Here is a 19,681-nt window from a genome sequence, read left to right as displayed (position 1 = left end):
TAACAAAAATTACAAGTGACAAGTAATTGGAGGTGCATAGACTCTAAATGAACAATGTTTATTATGTTTTATGATTTTTGGGTTACTTTCTGAAGAAATTTTCTCATTAATAATAAAATATTAAATATATTATTATAAAAATGCATTGTATTATTAAATATAATAATATTCTAATTATTAATAAAATTAAGTTCTTATAATAAGTCACTGGCTTTCATAATGCATTCAGAATTCTTTCAAATACGGCATGCATTTCCTTCTGTACAATAAAGTAAATTTTCATATGCATTGTTTGTTATTTTTATGTATAATTATCTGTATAGTAATAATTTATGCTTTTTAATTATTTTGTTATTACATGCTTCCATGTATTATGTATACCATTTTTTTGTAACTCTTAAAAGTGATCTTTATTTTGTGATTTTTACTATTTTTTTTAAATTCAAAAATTGATTCATTGTTTATAAAAAGTATATTACTTTAATGGATAAGAATTGTAATTAATGTTTGTTTAAATTATTCACTTAGTACATGAAAAAGTTCATATTAATTTTATAAAAATAAAGAATCTTTTTAAAAAATTTGATTTTATGTGCATCATAATATATTGCATTTCTCGTAAAAAAAAGTAGTCAAATTTGTTATGCTTATCATGTTTTTTATTTGTTATGCAGTAATATTACATATCTATTAATTTATGTGCAGTTGAAATTTTTATAAAAATTCCATTTGCATTATTTATTTAGTCACCAGATGTTACTACTGTTATGTTTATTTTTAAGAATTATTGTTAAAATACTTGATTGTTATTATTATTATTATTATCATCTAACTAGAATGAATAATATATATTGGAATATTTGATGAATAAATTATTTTTATTTATTTCTAATTAAATAAATATTATGAAACGGTTATGTATAAATTAACCTCCAGTCAAGTAATAAAAATATAAAAATTTACTATGTACTAGATGTACATGCTTTCATATATTACTTATCGACATAATTCTATCCCCTTTGTCATTCATTGCTTATCATTGCTTTTGAACTGTTGAGTAGTCTTAATTCTTCAGTTTTGTGAACAGATAAAAATCAGACGATGCCAAATGCAAGCGTATAAAGATGATGATAAAAAAATCCACTACTAAATTTATTTAGCTAAGGAAGGGAGGGTTGTGCATAGTTATGCAAAAAACAATTCCATTCGTTAACATATCATGCCATTTATTCTACATAGATCTCCTAGGTTTTGTCAATGTTTTTACAATATATGTCTGTTATTATCGTACCCAGCTTTATAAATTCTGCCAACAAAATTCCTTTATGATACCAAAACATGGTAGCCATATTTTTTTTTTTGAATTGATTTGTTTGTTTTTTTTTTGGTTTGTTAGACTAGTGTGTGTATGTGTCTCATTGCCAGTAACAGTATTGTCATGTAATTCACTTCTTTTATTCTGGTATCACTGAAGAAATGTCATTAGTATCACTGCCGCTCTTGTTCTCTTTGTTTTGTGGGCATCTGTAAGTTGTTTCAGTTCCCATTGTACACAGTATTTATGGAAACCCAGTATGTCTGAACAATTCCATAGAGTGGACCTTAAAATTTGAGAAAAGTTTCACCAAAGTTTAGTAATTGTGAAATAGCATTTATCTTGAATGGCAAGTTCATTACTCACAAAGGAATGTTGTCGCCCTCTTCTTCCCTGAATCTACTGCACCATTCTCTCACAGATCAATCACTAATTACATTATTATTGTAAACTACACACAGCCAATAGTATATCTCAGCAGCAGATGTTCCTTTTATTTGGATAAAAAAGTTGTGCTACATGCTGTGCAATTGGTAGGAGTTGCAACAGTCATCTGCATATTTCACTCTGTACTACAGAAGCAATACAAAACAAGTGATTGACTGTAAGTGTGACAATGTTTAAGCGTAGTTGATATCTGCTGTATTTGACCTATGTTTATATAGAAACCAGTTTTGTTAATTCTTACACATCCTAAAAAAAAAATTAATTTAAAGAAAGTATTGTTCTCAAACAATAAGTATTGAAAGAAATAAAGGGGAATTGATACCTTTTATATACATTAAAACAGCTAAACCTTTTAACATTCTTTACTTATAATGTAATGTAATAATGTATTACCATTAATTAGTTTTATTGTTTTTAATGAGATGGTGTGCTATACAAATCATGTTAAGAAAGGACCAAACTTGTGCCAACATTTCTTTAATGTGTTTTTGGAGATGGTACACTCAAACTCATTTATGATTTGAAAATTACATCCTTTCAAGGTTTTCGTCAATTCAGGAAATTGAAGGTAAATTCAATAGTCTAGTGAGTGAAGCACAGCAATTGTGATTTATGCTGTCTCATGAATCACACCAGCTGTCATCATGTGACATGTGAGCTGGTGTTACATCATAGTGCAACATCCATCCAGCCCCAGTTTTCCTCGCATCTCAGCTCTCTTCATTCTCACACACTATAAAACTTCCATGTAGGATCTCCTTGTTCACTATTCTGGCCACATGGAATGAATTCAATAGACTTAACAAAGTCTTTCCATTAAAAAAATATTGTTTTTTTGATTAGGACAATCCTTTCCCACTGCAATGATTGCATTGTGGTTTCTACATGACATCCATACATCCAAGGTCTCATCTTTATTATGTTTTTCAAAAAGCTTTCATTGGCATTGAAAACACAATCTTCTTTTTGATCATTGATCAAACAAAGTACAAATTTTACAGAGATGCAACACATGCTGTTTTTCGTTAAAATTGCTTCATGTCCCTCAGATGCCAATGCTACTTCCTCAGTAATGAACCTGATTGATATTATCGTTTGTTGGTGTATAATTTTATTGTTGATGCTCTGTGGTGTGTTTTGAATAGTCAATATTGAACAATTAAACCATCGCTGTATTCCAATCTACTCAGCCTTTTCCAAATGTTTGCTGGAGCATTTAAATGACCCCATGAAATTTTTACAGAGTTTGAAGCAAAATTTAACACATTGGCATCACTAGGCATTTATATCAGGGGCCATTGGTTCCATATGCATTTTACTTGGGCTGGCCATTTATTTTAGCTGTTAACCTTTAGCTTGTTAGTTGAATACTTAAGTGTTATAAAATTGATTGTATGTGGTCCCAAGGTTTTTCCATTATTTCTGTACTGGCTGATAGTGAAATCCCAATTTAATGTTAAAAAGAAATTATATGCAGTAAAACTAAAACATATTTTGGAAAATGAGAGTAGGAATAGTGAATTAAGTGCCAAAAGTTACTAAATATGAATATTTAGATGACAGAAATCAGGTAGTGAAAATACCTATACCAAAAACCACTCAACATACAACAAATATGAAAGTAGTGAGTAATGTCGTGAGTGACTGGTCTACCAGAATTTAAAAAAAATTGATTTTGTCTTTGTATATTCCCTTTCCAATTGATTTTAAGCCAATTAACTATTTTCAACTACTAGCTGGTAAGTTTTTTAACTTGACTGTGAATGAAATGAATAATTCTGCAGAAATATTAGAACATCCTAAATCTCATTTATCATGGAAACCTGTAACAACAGATGAATTTCACATTTCTGGGACTTGTTTTACACATGAGGAACATCAATTGAACAGAATAAAAGATAAGGCCATCATTTAATATACCAGCTTTCCATAATTATATGGCCATAATAGATTTACGATAATTATGAGAGCTTTTTATTTTTGTAATAATGAACGAGCAGTAGGTAATCATATTCATAAAGATAAAACCTTTAATTGATTTTTTTAAAAAGGAATTATGTATAGATGAGTCTATGGATTTATAGTGCAGGCACCTAATTTTTTGACAGTATATTAAGAATAAAAAACATAAATACAGGATAAAAATGTTTATATTCCATAAAATTAACATTGATTACTAAGAGAACCGTTAAAGCCACTCAGTGTACAAAACATGCATTCATTCAGAAGGCCAACAGCGCCAAGAGGCATCATTCACATATATGGCTTTAAAAGTGATATTAGAATAAAAATGTTAGTAAAACCCCTTGTTTTATCCAAATTATTGCTATCCAATTATTGCTGCTAAAAAAATTAAAGTTGGGATTTCAGAAAAATTTTGTCAGATCAAGTGTCACTCAACATGTTCAAGATGTTTCAATTTCTTTTGGTTAAAAATCAAAGAGGATAGTATGTGTATTTACTCATACTTCTGCAGCTGAAAAACTTAATTTAGTGTGTCATCAAATGGCATTGCATTTCCAAAAGTTTCCACTTATTTGAACACGTTTTGTGTTCAAAAACACTGGCTGGCACGCTATTGTAAATGTTAAATTTTTTTGTAAACGTTAAATTTTTTTTTGTCATATCAAACAAAATCAGGAAACTGACAAAAACATTTGAAAGCACCAATTAATCAGTCACTGATGTTTAATTTAGAATTAATTCAGGAACAAACTCTCATTCCAGGAAATGAAAGTTTTATAAATTGTTCTTTCTTTGTATTGTTTCAAGCCACTTTTCAAAGTGACACTTACTTAATACAATCCTAAACATGGGAGGAAAAGATTTTGTAAAACCAGTTTTACAAAATGTTAGTATTACAGAAAAATAAAATTGAAATCTTGATTTTCGTTTATGGTGAGATTAATGAAAAGCACTTTCATTCCCTAAATAAATATAGATAAATAGTACGTTAAATGAATAGTGTGCAAATATATTGCTTTCTTTAAAAAAAAAAAATATGAAAAAACCTAACTGTTTAATTCTGGGATTTAAATAATTAACATCACCTTTTCTGCTAAAAAAAACAAGATGTTAGGTAAGAAATTGTTTCAAAGTGATTTAAAAAGATTTGTATCTTTACAGAATAATATCTACATGTAAGTTTTATCTGGAAAAAAATTTTCTACAAATTATCAAAATGCACTTATGTTTATTCTATGAAATATTGCTAGATTTTGTATAATTTGCTTTACTTAAATAAAAACAGGCATTTAAAATTACTAACATGAGCTTCTTCTACAGACATAATGAAAAGCCTCGTATTGTCATAGGTTGTAGATTATGTTAGTGAAACATAATAATTATTAATTAACACATATGAAATAATTTAGTTTGAAAGGTTTAACCCCAACAGACATATAAAAAAAAGGTTATATTCTACACTTTTGTCTTTGATGGTATGGGCTACTGAATTTAAACCTTTGTTGTACACGTTCAAGATGATGAACACTTAGGATGCCACAAACACATGCTGCCATCATAATCATCTTGATAGACCATTTAACCTCATTTGACACAGTATTTTGGGTATGAAAGGTTTTGTATAAGATGTGTGCCAAATTTTGTTGTCAGGTTGAACATGAGTTTTGTTTCTTCACCTTTTTGTAACAAATATGAAATATGGTTTTATTATTATACCCCAGAACCAAACAGTGGCTGGGAGTAAGTGCAAGTGCACAAGAAAGCATAAATAGTTACTATTTGCAGGAAAAGTCATGGCTACAGTTTTCTAAGATCTCATGGTGTGGTCAGAGACTACCTGAAAGAGGCAGGTAGTTCACTGCTGGACCGAATGAAGGGTGCTTGCATCTGCACTTGGTGTGCAGATGCAACAAAAGGTTATTGCTGCAAAACTCCTTGTATTTTGGACAAAACTCTAACCAATTTTGGACAAAAATATTCAAAAGAATCTGAATAAATAGACAAACACATTAGAAAAACAATTTTTTTTTTTTTAATATTTTGTCAACATATTTTTAATACTAAGTATTTACAAAACCTAAGCTCATGCAAAAATGTAAACTTAATAATCAGTTAAATCTTTAAGAAATTGTATTATATTTTTTTTTATTTTTGTTTGATAAATTTCTTTGCAATGAGCTCAAATTCAAAAAAATATAATTGTAGTGAAACAGTTATTTTGTTTATAGGATGTAATCAGATTTATCAGTAATGTAAATTTTTATTATAAAAAATATTTATTTATCCAAGTTAAGTGTAGTACCAACACGTTTATGTTGAAATCTTTGCCAAGGATGTGTACCTCGTACATATTCTTCAATTGGTAATGAATATATGTCTGCTGTCATTTCATCTACACTAACCTCTGGATCTGATTTACATTTCTGAGCAGCAATATTTATTTCATCTTTAATTTGTTTATCAATTCCCTGAAAAGCAGTTAAAATTCTATTAAAAACAGAATACTGTTTGTTGATAAGAGTATATAAACTTTAGGTCAGGACTCCATGAGCAGTAATTTACACCAAGAAAATAGACACGTTGGTAAATGAAAGTGGCTTTGGATACTGTATGTTACAGCAGCAGTAAGAATCATTGCACAACTACCAGGGTTATATTGCCACTAAATGGAGCATGTTCCATTTTTTTTGCGACAGTTTGCTGCTGAGATCTTGCTTCGCTTGCTGTAAATTACTGCCGCTGCACTTTTGCCTACTAATCCAGTTTTCTATAAAATATTTTTTATGAATTATAATTATTTAACAATTAAATTAAAACAGTTAGTATTACTAATTAAATAATTAATTGTTATACACTGATATATTCAACACGCTATACACAATTTAGTAAATTATGCCTCTTTTGAGCCAAGCAATTCAGAATTCTAGAGCAAATTACCACAATTTCCAAAACCTGCAATAATAGCATTCTAGGATGTAGAGCTATTTCTTTCTCAATCAATCATTAAATGTAAAAATAAAGAAGAAATTTAATTTAAACATAGGTTCAGAAATGTTTCGTTGGCTAGTGAAAGATTTTGCCCTGATTTGTGCACCTTCAGTAAAATAGCCAAACTTGGGATTGAAGTTAAAGAGGTAAATTTAGTGGTTTTCTATGAAAAATTGAAATAAAAAATAGATCCACAACTGTATTTTTAATCGTTTTTGAGAAAGTCAGAAAACACACTATTCTACTCATATGTTTGGCGTGAAATAACTTTATTAAATGGATTATAAACAAACCTTCTAGAGAATTTGATTCTGAGTAAAGTGGTGAATAAAGTACACAGAAACTTAAATGCAAATGTAAGAATTTCAAAGTTTATTAAAAATAAAAACTCAAAATGTGGCAGATTTTAACTAGATATTAACCCTTGCATTACCAAGCAGGGTATTCTAACCACCCCAGGTTGATTTTTTTCCCTATAATAATTTTACCTGAAGAGATACATACTTGTGGTTTCATGACTGTCCTAAACTAAAATGATTGAAATTGTATCCACACTCATGACTGAACCTTTTTTTTTTTATAGTTATTGATGGGGTTGCGAGACTACCCCGCTTGGTATGAAATGACTTTTCTTCTTATTTGTCAAAAATGAAGGTTTTATGAAATATTTCTCTAATTTAATTTTTCCACTGGTTGGTACCCTGCATTCCAATAAGAAAGGGAAAAATTTTTTCCCCGAGAGAAATAAAGAAGTTCATTCTTCAATGTTTGGTTTCACAAACGTTTGGCAAGAGGAAGGTTAAAAGAAACAAAATATGCAGTATTACAAACCAAAAGAATTAAACACTAGAAAATAACAATTACAAACAGTTAAATTACTGAAAATATCCTCCACCACAGCAGATACAGTACTCTGGCCTAATGAACAATTTTTTCGTTGGCATTTGTGAATATTGTTAGTAAAAAACAAACATTTATTTACATTCAAACATCTCTTTTGTAATTTACCACAAGGTTCTGATGATACTTTTCAATCCATGCTGTATATTAATTATGAAACCATCATTTACTTTTAAAAGATGCATATTATATTCAACATTTGTAACATGGTATTTGTTTACATTTACTTACATGATTTTAAAATGAGATGTTCTGGATCTTATAAACCATTGATTCACACTGGTCTTTGGTCTCGATTGGTTACAATGGTGATATTTTTGTCATTATTTTTAAATGTTCTCTGTCATAACATAATCTGCCCTCAAGGAGTTCTCCCTTTCACCATGACCACCTCTATTCTCTTGTGTTTTCAGCTAAACATTATCAAGTTCTTGATAATTCTTCATTCTTTTAGATCTGTAATATTTTTCATCTTTGCACCTTGTAGTGATCCCTGAATTACTGTTTAGTCAAACCTGCTCTCATGATAGCTTACCCGTTCTTAATTTTTTCTTACTACTCTTCTATTCTCACTCACTCTCCTCATTACCTTTCTATCTTTTGCTGTGCCTGTCCATTTAATCCCCTCCAATTTCCTCCACACCCACATTTTAAATAATTTCAACCTTTCGAGTTCTCTTGGTGTCCATGTTTCATGTCTTACAAATATTACTTACATGTAATATTTATAGTCTTGATTCCACCTTAACTACTGATGTTCCAGTTTATTTCATTTTTATTGCTATCTTCTGTTATGTCATATTTATTACCTATATTATTTACTTGTTCATTTCTTGTCTATTGGGTAAACATTTATTTGCTTTTTGTTTCCTGTTTTCACTACTTTTGTTTTCTTAACAATCTTCATTCCACATTCTCTCAATATTTTGTTGTAAATCATTACATGTCTTATTTGTTCCACATAAATCATACCTAATACTATTATTTATATAATAATTATAATCCCGATCATTTCTTTTACATGCTAATTACAATTTCTGCTTATCAAATTTTTTTATTATTTTATTATGATGTTTTGTTATCGACTAACTTTTTAATATACTTTTAATAGCTATTTCTGTATGTATTTATTATTTAATTTTTTTAGTCATTTATAATCCTAAACATTTTCTGTTGTAATGTTTTTTATTATGTTTAATTCATTATTTAATCTTTTTTATTGTTTATTGTATACTTATTGCATTATTTATCATACACGAGTATAAAATTTGATTTAACAAAAAAATTATCCAATGTAGTGGAGTGCCATGTAAGAAATAAACATAATGTGAGGGTTGCTTAGTAGACAATACTGCTGAGAATTTTTAGTAACTAAAAAGAAATAAGAAACTAAGCTCTTTTAGTAAAAGAAGCAAATAAGTTAAAGTAGATTAACAAAATAAAATCATCAAAGAAACCAATATAAAAAAACAATGAAAAGAACCAACATTAAAAAAAAAACCAATACTCAAAATTAAAAATACTTCACAAACATGATTTATAAATATAAAATAATTAAACCAGAACAAAGAAAACTATTATTCTGTTAAAGAAAAATAGTTATTATTTATTCAATGATGATGAAACTAACATTACTTTTCAACACCCCTGGTTACATTTAAGCACTTTTCCCATCTTTATGCAGTGTCTGAGACATCCTTGTACCGCATTCTTGTCTTCTTTTAGAGGATCAAACACAAAAAATCTAATTGTGCAAAATTGGAACTGTAACAACACTTCCCAACCAACTTTTGAGCATATGTGGGTGAAATTTATCATACAGAGAAAAATGTGCCTTTTGAGAGAGAACCATGATATTTACTCATTATTGCAGGTTTCACTTTATTTTCTAGCATGTTATGATTGTACATTGTTCTAAATAAACTGGGCCTTTGTAGTACCAAAACACTGTTACTGCTTTATAGGTACTACCACTGATGCATAAGTTTTGAATTTTTTTTCTGCAGGTGAACTGGGATGTTTGTATTCAATACTTCTGACGTTTAAATTCTGGCTCAAAATGATGAATCCAACTTTCATCACACTTTACAAGTATTATTGGATCTAAAAAATCATTATCGTTCACTAAAAACAATCATTTATATTCCATACACATGTAAATTCAGGTAAATTTGTAATTTTGAGTTGCCTGTCTTGGAACCAATCTCAGACATATTTTGCAGTGATTCAGCTTACCATAGCTAGTGGGATGAACAATACTGACACTCGCCCTACAAATTTCAGAAATTTCTTGAATTTTTATTCATCTGTACTTGCAAATAAAATTATTAGTGTAATTTTGCAAACTTCCTGCGATCTTTTACAGTGATGAAATCGAAAAAACTTGTTCTGCTCAATTTTAACTTTTCAAGCAATTTTTTTTAATTTTCACAGTTAATACACTTTTTAGGTACTGTTTTAACAATTGGAAGTGAAATTTAAGCCGGTTTTACACCTTCAAAAAAAATTTTATCATAGCATGTTGTTCTTTCACGGTACACATTTTAAATGGAGGTATACATTTAGAAATAAACAAAAGCAGTTTACATTAATGGAAAATCGTTTAACAAGAGCTGATATTTTCCTTTTACATGTTTAAAACTAAAATAAAATTCATACATAACCATAAACAGTTTGAGAGGAACTTGCTGTTTAATGTAGTTGACAAGACTGATATTGCATTATTTATACCAACAAAAAATGAATCTCTTATTTACCACAGTGTTTAAGTACTTGCTAACAGTTTGAGAATCCGTAAATTCCCGTTTTGATTATATTTTACATGCAAAGACACAATACTTAATGATTGATCAAAAATATACTGAAATAAAAAAGGGCTCTCGAAGAGCAACCCTTAACATCTAATGGGTCATTTGTTAAAAACACATCTATAACTATTAATATTTGTAAGTACATTTCATTAAATTTTATAACACTGCAAGTGGCTGTTACTACTTAATGTTTTCATTCAGCATTCTTTTAAATGAATAAATCCCATTTTAAATATTATTCTATATTCATCTCTATACTTTTCTACTTATTTTGACAAGATAATCTCTTTGAAAATTTATGAATGAAATCTTACAAGAGAACCTTCAAATTTTATTCAAAAGATTCTTTTTTTAACTTTTTCAAGGGTAGGAAAAGACAGGTTATTTATTGCCCGGGAATCAAGGAAAATATCTCATTTAGTAAAAACTGTCCTATTTTATTTTTTTTTAGAACTGCAAAACAGAACAGAGAAAAACACACAAAAAAGTAGCTATTTTTGTTTGTAATGGCCACAATAAAATCTATTAAAAACTATAAACATTTCTGGTTAACCGAACCAGAAGTAATAAGTGAAATGTTTTCAAAATATATAAACTTTCCAGTTTTTCATGTGACTACCTTCAGTTACTGTTGCTGGTTTTCTCATCCTGATGATTAATGTTAAAGCTGATAGTTGAGTTAGGTATACAAGTATTTAAAATATCAAGCAGTTTGCTGAATTTGAATTGTGTCATTTAAGATATCATTTTTAATTTTTATGTACAGGCATATTAAGATTTGTAGAAAGACAGTTTTGTCAATCAGTTTGACAAATTTGTGATTTACATACACACAACGCCGGGGGGGGGGGGGGTTACAATGTTGAATCTGTGTTTCTATAGAGGGCTTTAAATGTTCATTGTATTTTTGTTAAAAACTTCATCCTGCTTGATCAGTGTAGAACATCATGCAACCAGAGTAATTCAGTTTATAACTTGTACTGAATAACAGTATTAACTTGTATTTTATAACAGTTTATAACTAGTATTGAATTTATATGGAGACTAATCTGTGTAGTTTCTTCACTTACTGTTGTCAAGGCCACATTGTATCCAGATTTTTAAATTTTATAAGCTTTTTTCTTTCAAATTCATCATACTTTTTATCATATACTAAATGCATATCTGCCTAACTCAAGAAATCCAGGTTAGAGGAGAGTACCAGTCACTGAAGATGGCGGGCAAGAGTGATAGAAAAAACAGGATGTTAAATTTTGTACTTATTAAATTTGATTTTGTTTTGTCATTTAGAAGGTGCATAATTTTAAATAATAAAAAGGATGTTTATTGTTTTCAAGTGGAATTGGATTATGGAAATTTACTTTTCTTTCAAAGTGAGAAAAAATTTTAAACCCAAGTTACAAACCAAGGTGTAAAAAAATACAGATGTTAAATATTAATTATTTCCTTATGACTTTTTTATAAGACAAAAAACATTCAAAAATAGACTGAATTCATTAAAAAAAAAATCAACTTAAAAATTCAAGTAAACAAGAACAAATCAGTTTATTGAAAAATATGATAGAATGTAGGAAGAATTTATTCTCAGTGGGGATCTGGTAAAGTGGTGTATTCACTGCTCACTTGAACTGTAATTCAGTTGGATATTTCTACAAATCACAAAATTCAAGCAATGAACAAAGATTCTCTTCAATGAATTTGTTCTCAGACAGTAGTAGCCTTTAATCTAATTCAGCATATTTGACCAATTTAATGTACTGTCATCAATCAATAATTGACTGCTCTTGTCCTGGGTAAAGGTATCCCAATCTCCCAAGGAATTACAGTTACGACGAGCAATCACTAAAGAGGGTTTAAAGTACTCCTATAGGTGGGTTCATTTCTCTCGCAGTTCTTCTGCAGTTAAATCATCTATTTATCACTATCCAGTCCTTTCTGTTACCATTGATCTCTTATCCCTCAAGGTGCTTTTCAAGTTTTTGCCAGTCACTCGTTTGAACCATTAGAATGAAGGACTTTTATTGTTACTATACCATTAATATTTTTTTATTTTGGTGGACAGCAGCTCAGCATATGAACTAATCCAGGTAGTCTTTCCTATTTAATGACAGTGAAAAAGCCTAGCTTTGGGTTCAGTGCTTACTGGGTAAAGTTAGGCCCCTCAATTCCTTTTAATATTCATGACGAGTTAAATACATTCAGATATAGAGAATGTAATATCTATAAAGTTATAGCATTTTGTTATTTTTGACTATATTGCTACAAAAGTGGACAAAGTGTGATTTAAAATTTTAATTTTATTCCATTTAATTTAAATTTAAAGTCAAAATAAGTCTGGCTGAAGAAAATTACTTGTATGGGTCATAACTTTCATGAATTATTGAGAAAAAAATGAACAGAGGTTTTTTTAAACATTGTGTTATAGGAGGGTTTTAAAGATATTCTGTGATATTATACCAAATTTTAATGTATTGAATGAAAAATTAAGAAGTACAGATAAAAAGCAAATATTGTAGCATAATAAAAAAAATTATAAAACTAAGTAATAGGCTATACAGATGTCCATAAAGTAATGCTGGGGTTTCAAGCAGTCATCATAATGTTGGAACAAAACATGACATAAGACATAAGTATACATATCAAAATAAAGAGAAACTCTCCAATAATTTTACCTGTGCAGGAGATTTCAATAAATGATCTGCTTAATATTCAAACATTTGCTGATTTACTTGCCCTGAAATATGAAATGTAGCTTCATCACTAAAACTAAATTTGTTTAGAAATTTGTTTCATGGTCTAACCTATCCACAATATTTGTAGCAAATTCAAATTGTTTAACTTTATCCTGTGAACAAATTTTATGTAACATTTGTAACTTTATAACCAGTAAAGTTTAATTGTTTTTAATGTTGTGAACAGTTGTTTTCAAAATTCCTAACTCTACAGAGTACTTTTGTACTGATGTTTTGGTTGATGTAAACAGTTGTTCACACAGTTTTTACAGTCTCATCAAACAGTGATTGTTGTCCTGGATAAGGCTGCCCATTTCTTTGCCCCATTGGCAAATACTATCTTGGTGGTGGTTCTTTATTCAACACCACAGTATTCACAACTATCAAGTGCAGCAGGCTCAAACTTAGCGATCACAAAACACATTTAACCTTCCTCTGAAATGTAATTTTGGTGCCTAACAAGCTTCTTACAACTATTGACCTAATGGAGCACACAAGCACTGATACTAAATCTTGTTTTACATATTGTAAACTTTAACACCTCTGCATCCCTCCTCAGACCACATTTCATCACTTTTATCTATAGACACATTTCAAAGATGGGTAATTTGATTTCTTTCTCTAGTAAATAATTTTCTAATTTCTCTTATCTTAATTATTCTTTCTTTTCATGTTCCATAGTTCATATCCATTTAACCAAACTCTTCATTAACCAATTTTTCAAGTGAATCTATATTTTTCTCACTGTTAACAATTCCTTGATCTTCCTTAATGATATCTTTCATTTCAAATCCTGCTTCTTATCTTCTCTATGCAACTTTTGTTTTTGCTGCTCTTACTTCCTAAACATTTAAATGCCCTTACCTGTTTCAATAACTTCCTTTCCTATCATCCTCTTTATCCATCTCCTCATATAACTTTTGCTTTCATTACATTTGATGTTCATTTCAAATTTTCTTCCTGCTTATTTAATCCATTCCATCATCACTCAGTAGTTGTATTCCAGCCTTCACTGCCACGTTATTTGGAATTTTAATTTGATTTTAAATTTTCTTTTCCTTTTACCTTTTCCAATGTTCTTCACATCAGCTTTTCTGCATTTATTTGAAACTGCATTGTTAACATGTAGCAATAGTAACATACTTATTTACATATTCTGCTTCCTGTTCTAAAACTCATCACTAAAAGTTAAGCATGAATAAAATATAAGGAAGAAAGTACCAAATCAGTCAAATGGTTGACATTAAAATAAGATTCTTAAGAACCTGTAGATTGTAAAAATTAGGTTATAAGAAATTTCAACCAGAGGATTGCTATGAAAAAGTATTTCTTGTTTCAAATCCTGATTAAATTTTTACCTTAATTTCTTCATTTGTTATAAGTCCAACTGCAAGTATTTTCTCCGTATATAACTTAATTGGATCCTGAGTTTCACGAACTTGTTGTATTTCTTCCCTAGTTCTGTATGAAGTTCCTGGATCAGATAGCGAATGCCCGTGGTAACGGTAAGTTTCTGTTTCCATAAGTATTGGACCATTGGACTTTGCATAATCTATTGCAAATTTTGTTGCTTCTCGTACTTCCAGAATATTCATACCATTAACCTGTAACAATTTGAATACAATGTACATAGAGCACTTACTTTTAGATCATAATTTTAGATATGATAATGTCTGACTTTTACCAAATAGGCATTGCGACCACTAGTTCTCAAATAGAAAATTTATTTCTCAGACAGATCCATACACACCCCACTAGCCAATAAAGAAGTGACTTCCCCGCCAGCGACTATAATTTACCCAACACAGGGTTTCAGATGGCGCCAGGGCAATTGTAAATTGGTTAAGGGTTGAGGAAAGGATGGGCCCACAGAAGAACTGATCAGGTAGTTTACTGTCTTGCCCAGGCCAACTTTTATGTATTTTATCAGTTTAATACTGCATTGCTTTTTATTGTAATCATCACCGATCAAGCCTAGGTGAAGGGAATAAATAATTAAATTTGTTATAATGCAATATGTCAGATGACTCCATATTTCAAAATATCAAAACGTCACACAGTTCCAAAACTGTTAATGGCTACTTAATTGAGTTCTTCTATCACAAAAATGACTGGAATAAAATCATGAGATAATCTGTTTATTGATTTTTTTTTATTTTTACTTCTACATGATTTCAGGATCAAAACAAATAAAAAAAGCCATCCAAGTACATTCATTGTAGATCATGCAGAGATTATAGATTCTAAAAAATTTCCATTGGGATACCACTGATAGAATTGGCAGAATGCACTCTTTATAATACAATTGATAAATATGTTATTTATACAAATGATAAATGTGTTACTTCTAACACATTTGTGATAGGATATATCACAAAAATAACTAAGCTTGAGGTGTGTCTAAAAAGTTACAACAAAGTGTTTCTACTGCTTGCACTGAGAACTGATTGTAAGCTCTTTGGTAGTCTTTACTCTAATTTTGGATGTGCTTCAACTTCAATGACAAACATATCATTTGATTGTGAGTCATTGTTTAGAGCAGTTGTATTTTTTGTTGTGCGCTGAAATAATAAGTTTAAATATTCAGCAACATGTAAATTTGAAATTTTTAGTAAAACTGACAATGGAATGTTTTCAAATGCTTGCTGAAGCTTACAGGAAGACTGCATGTCTCATGAATATTTGTTTGAATGGCAAAAAACATTCAATGAAGGATGTCAGAAACATGTATGATGATGAACGCCTGATGATCTTCCACTTCAAGAACTGAAAAAGACTACTTGTTCAAGGATCACAAACTCAGTATCCAAATGATAATAGAGACACTCCGTGGAAAATTTTGTTGGAAACGTTTGTGCCATAAAGGTCCCTAAGAATCTTATAACACAGCAAAAGAAGATTTGTGCTAACATGCTGTGCAACAATTCCAAACTAAAAAAAAAGAGTCATCACCAAGGATGAAAAAGCTCATAAAAGCAAGTACAATTTCAAAGCCATATTCATTGTTTTTTTTTTTTTTTTTTATGTCTAGGGTGTAATTTTGGAAAAATGGGTTCCACAAGAAACAGATATGAACTGGCATTATTATAAGGAAGTTTTGACAAATCTTAGGGTAACAGTGCAAAAAACTGTGTAAAAATGGATAAGGTGCAAAATAAGCACCTTCTCACATAGCACTGTCTGTAAAGCAGTTTATGGCCAACTAACAGATTACTAGATTGGAATATCTAGCATATTCACAAATTGAATTACGCAACTTTTATTTTTGCAAAAGCAAAATTTGTACTTAATAGGACACATTTTGAGTCAATGATGCAGAAAAGATGTGTTAAAACAGCTGACAGAAATAAATTTGCTCCATGCGTTTGACCAGAAAAAACAAGTCTGCTGTGTATGTAAACATGAATGAGGACTGTATTGAAGAAACAAGCATTAGAATTGTATTTATATGAATAAATAAATTGTATTCACATTCATATGAATAAAGTATTAAACAATGGTTCATCTAAAACTTATAATTTTGTAAAGCTAAAACATTTCAGATATAAATAACACCAAAAAATCAAGCTGTACATAATCAACTATGAAAAATTTAATGTTTTAATTTAAGTAACAAAAATAAATTAGGTACTTTTGAATAAATTCTCTTTTTTTAATAAATTTTTCTCTTTTTCAATTCTTTTTGTATTCAAAAAGTTATTATTACCTTGTACCTGCAATAACCTAATTCTTGATATTTTATTATACCACATTAAAATCAGGGATTGTTCAAATAACCTAATATACTAAAATAAGGTTTCTTATATGATAAATTTTAATTAGATATAACTCACCCATATTCCTGGTATGTAATCACCTCGTGTATAATATTTTATGCTAGCTGAACCTCTATCAGAAGCAGTACCCATTGCATAATGATTATTTTCGCACACAAATACAATAGGTAGATCCCATAGTTTAGCTAAGTTAAATGCTTCAAATACTTGTCCTTGATTAGCAGCACCATCTCCATAAAGAGAAAAGCATACTGCATCATTACCTTTATATTTATTTGCAAATGCCAAACCAGTACCTAAAGGTACCTGTTGAAAGATTATAAATTAAACATTTCTGTTAATAACTGGAATATCCCCTTTGTTTTAAAAAAATAAACACTAAATAATGTCTTGCTAAATTTATATATTAATATACTCGTATTTTTAAATACTAAGTAATCAATGTTGATAGGATGTGGAGTCCAACCTCTGAGATTCTGGTGTATGAAACGAGTAACTGCTAAATAAATTTAAAATTTACAAGTAAAATTTAGGTATATTTGATACTTATACTTATAAGAACAAATCATTTATTTTACAAAAAAAAAAAAATATCATTTAGAATAATTCTGATTTAATTAAAATAAATAATAAAAATAAAATAGCTAAAACTTATCTTGTATTTAGGTCTGACAACCCTTGTATAAAGAAAAACACTAATTTATTAAAAAAACACATAAGAAATGCTGTTAAAAGTTTAAATACAATTACGTATATAAAAACATAATCTTGACTGGTTTGTCCAACTTGAAAATGGTGGAAAAAATTAAAAATGAAAATTCATCTGTAAAAAATTTAAAGACTATATTTAAATGATGAAAGTCGGTTTAGTATTTACTGAGATACTGAGGTTTGAAATTTAAAAAAAATTATAATTAAAATATGTATGATTTTATAAACTTACATTCTATTACATACATAAAAATACATCTATAAACATACAAGTGCATTTATAGTATTCAAAGATACAAAAAATGAAAACCGTAAAAATTACAAGTTTTGAAATTTAATCCCATAATGAGCAAGTATATAAACATTATAATAAGGAGCAAATTTGAATTTTGAAAATCAGTTCACTGGTTCAGGAATTATAAGTCCTTAAAAATTTTAATAAAAATAAAGGATTTAATGAATAAAATAACATTGATTTATACTTCTTTTATGAAGGATAAAAAATTTAAATAAAATCAAAATAGAAGTATAATTATAAATAATTAATACAAAATAATGAAGAAGGAAGGCCAACCAAAATCAAGCACTACATCATCTGCTTGTCAGCATGTTCTTTATGCCACTGCTGTCTCCCATCAATTTCTGTTTCAAAACCTTTTCTAACTCCTTTAGTTTCTAGTCTTCATTTCATCCTTCTTTTTCCTTGCTTCCTTTATCCTTCTATTGATCCTTCCAGTGCAATTGTCAAGATTCCACTTCCTCTAAACACATGTTCTAACCGGTTTCCTTTGCTTTTGTGAACTTCCCTCATAAGTACTCTTTCTTCTTTAATCCTGTCCATTACTTCCTCATTCCTCACTTTTCCTATCCATCCTTCTTCATATCCATTTCTCAAAAGTCTAATTCATTCCCTATCCCTCTTCTTCATTTTCCATCCAAGTTTCACTTCCGTACAATAAGACAATTGGGTAATTTTTTTCTTAACTTTGGTCCAGACTTTAACACAGTTATTTCCTACTCTTACTGAAAGAGAAGATTGCCATCACTATTTTCCCATTGCACTCTTCCATACACTCTTTCCATGCTCACCACAGTCCCTAAATATTTATAATTGTTTTACTTGTTCTTACCATAACTAGATCCTCTTTGTTGTCTTTGTTCTTTACTTCCAATGCTTTAGTTTTCCTATCTTATTTTAATTCCATATTCTTTCAGTCCTTCCTCCAGGGCTGTTAATCTTTGAAATCCATGTGCACAATCATCTAGAATTACCATATCATCAGCAAACCTTATAAATCTTATTTTTCATGCTCCTATAGTTATTATTTCTTCTCTCTAAGGAATATACTGATAAGAGTATCAGTATATTCCTTATCAAATCTTCAATGTAAACATTGAACAGTGTCTGTGAGAACAGCATCCTTGCCTAACACTTCAACCTAGCTTCACCCAGTTAGTCACACTCTTATTTGCTTTCATTTTTGCTGTTGTGTCTCATGTATAGTTCTTTAATTAAACTTCTACCTTTCTATTCCACTTTTCAGGCATAAAATAATTGGCACTATAAAAGCATTATTGTTCCTAGTGTTCCCTTATAATGAACTAGTGTTCCTAGTTTCTAATGTAATTGAAAAACCCATCTATTTTTAATTTTTTCTATCATAATTTTAGGCAAACACCTCGAGTGGTTATCATCACTTGTAAATAAACACACAGCAACAGGTTATGCAATTTTAATATAAAGTCACAAAAGCAAGACTGCTGTAAACGGGTCTGTCTTCTTCGCAACGCGAATGATGAAAGGATGTATAGGATGGATCTCTTACCACAAATTGAAGCACAAAAAAATTACAGACAGAATGTCTAGAAAAGAATTCTGTAAACAATGAGTATTACAAAATATCATTCAATAATAATATTGATAATAATAATATGTCGGTCACATCTGTGGTCATAGGTAGCCACACGATCAGAAAAAAAATTGACATAAAAAATATTGAGTTACAACCCTAACCAAAATGGTCACCATTTAATATT

The 19,681-nt window shown here is 29.4% G+C and overlaps 1 protein-coding gene across 1 annotated transcript in view; it reads right to left on the bottom strand.

The window, feature by feature from the left end:
• Nucleotides 1–6,003: 6,003 nt before the first annotated feature.
• LOC142321123 (putative pyruvate dehydrogenase E1 component subunit alpha, mitochondrial) overlaps nucleotides 6,004–19,681 on the bottom strand; it is a 32,065-nt gene continuing 18,387 nt past the window's right edge. The window contains exons 4-6 of the mRNA XM_075359114.1: nucleotides 16,991–17,239; nucleotides 14,516–14,761; nucleotides 6,004–6,195 (exon numbers count right to left, since the gene is read on the bottom strand). Of these exons, the coding sequence (XP_075215229.1) occupies nucleotides 6,004–6,195; nucleotides 14,516–14,761; nucleotides 16,991–17,239 (687 nt within the window). The remainder of the gene's footprint in view (nucleotides 6,196–14,515; nucleotides 14,762–16,990; nucleotides 17,240–19,681) is intronic.

Source organism: Lycorma delicatula, chromosome 3 (assembly GCF_047948215.1).
Source record: "Lycorma delicatula isolate Av1 chromosome 3, ASM4794821v1, whole genome shotgun sequence".
NCBI classification, from domain to species: Eukaryota; Metazoa; Arthropoda; class Insecta; order Hemiptera; family Fulgoridae; genus Lycorma; species Lycorma delicatula.
The sequence above is the reverse complement of the archived record's forward strand: the minus strand, read 5'-3'. Positions and strand labels throughout refer to the sequence as shown.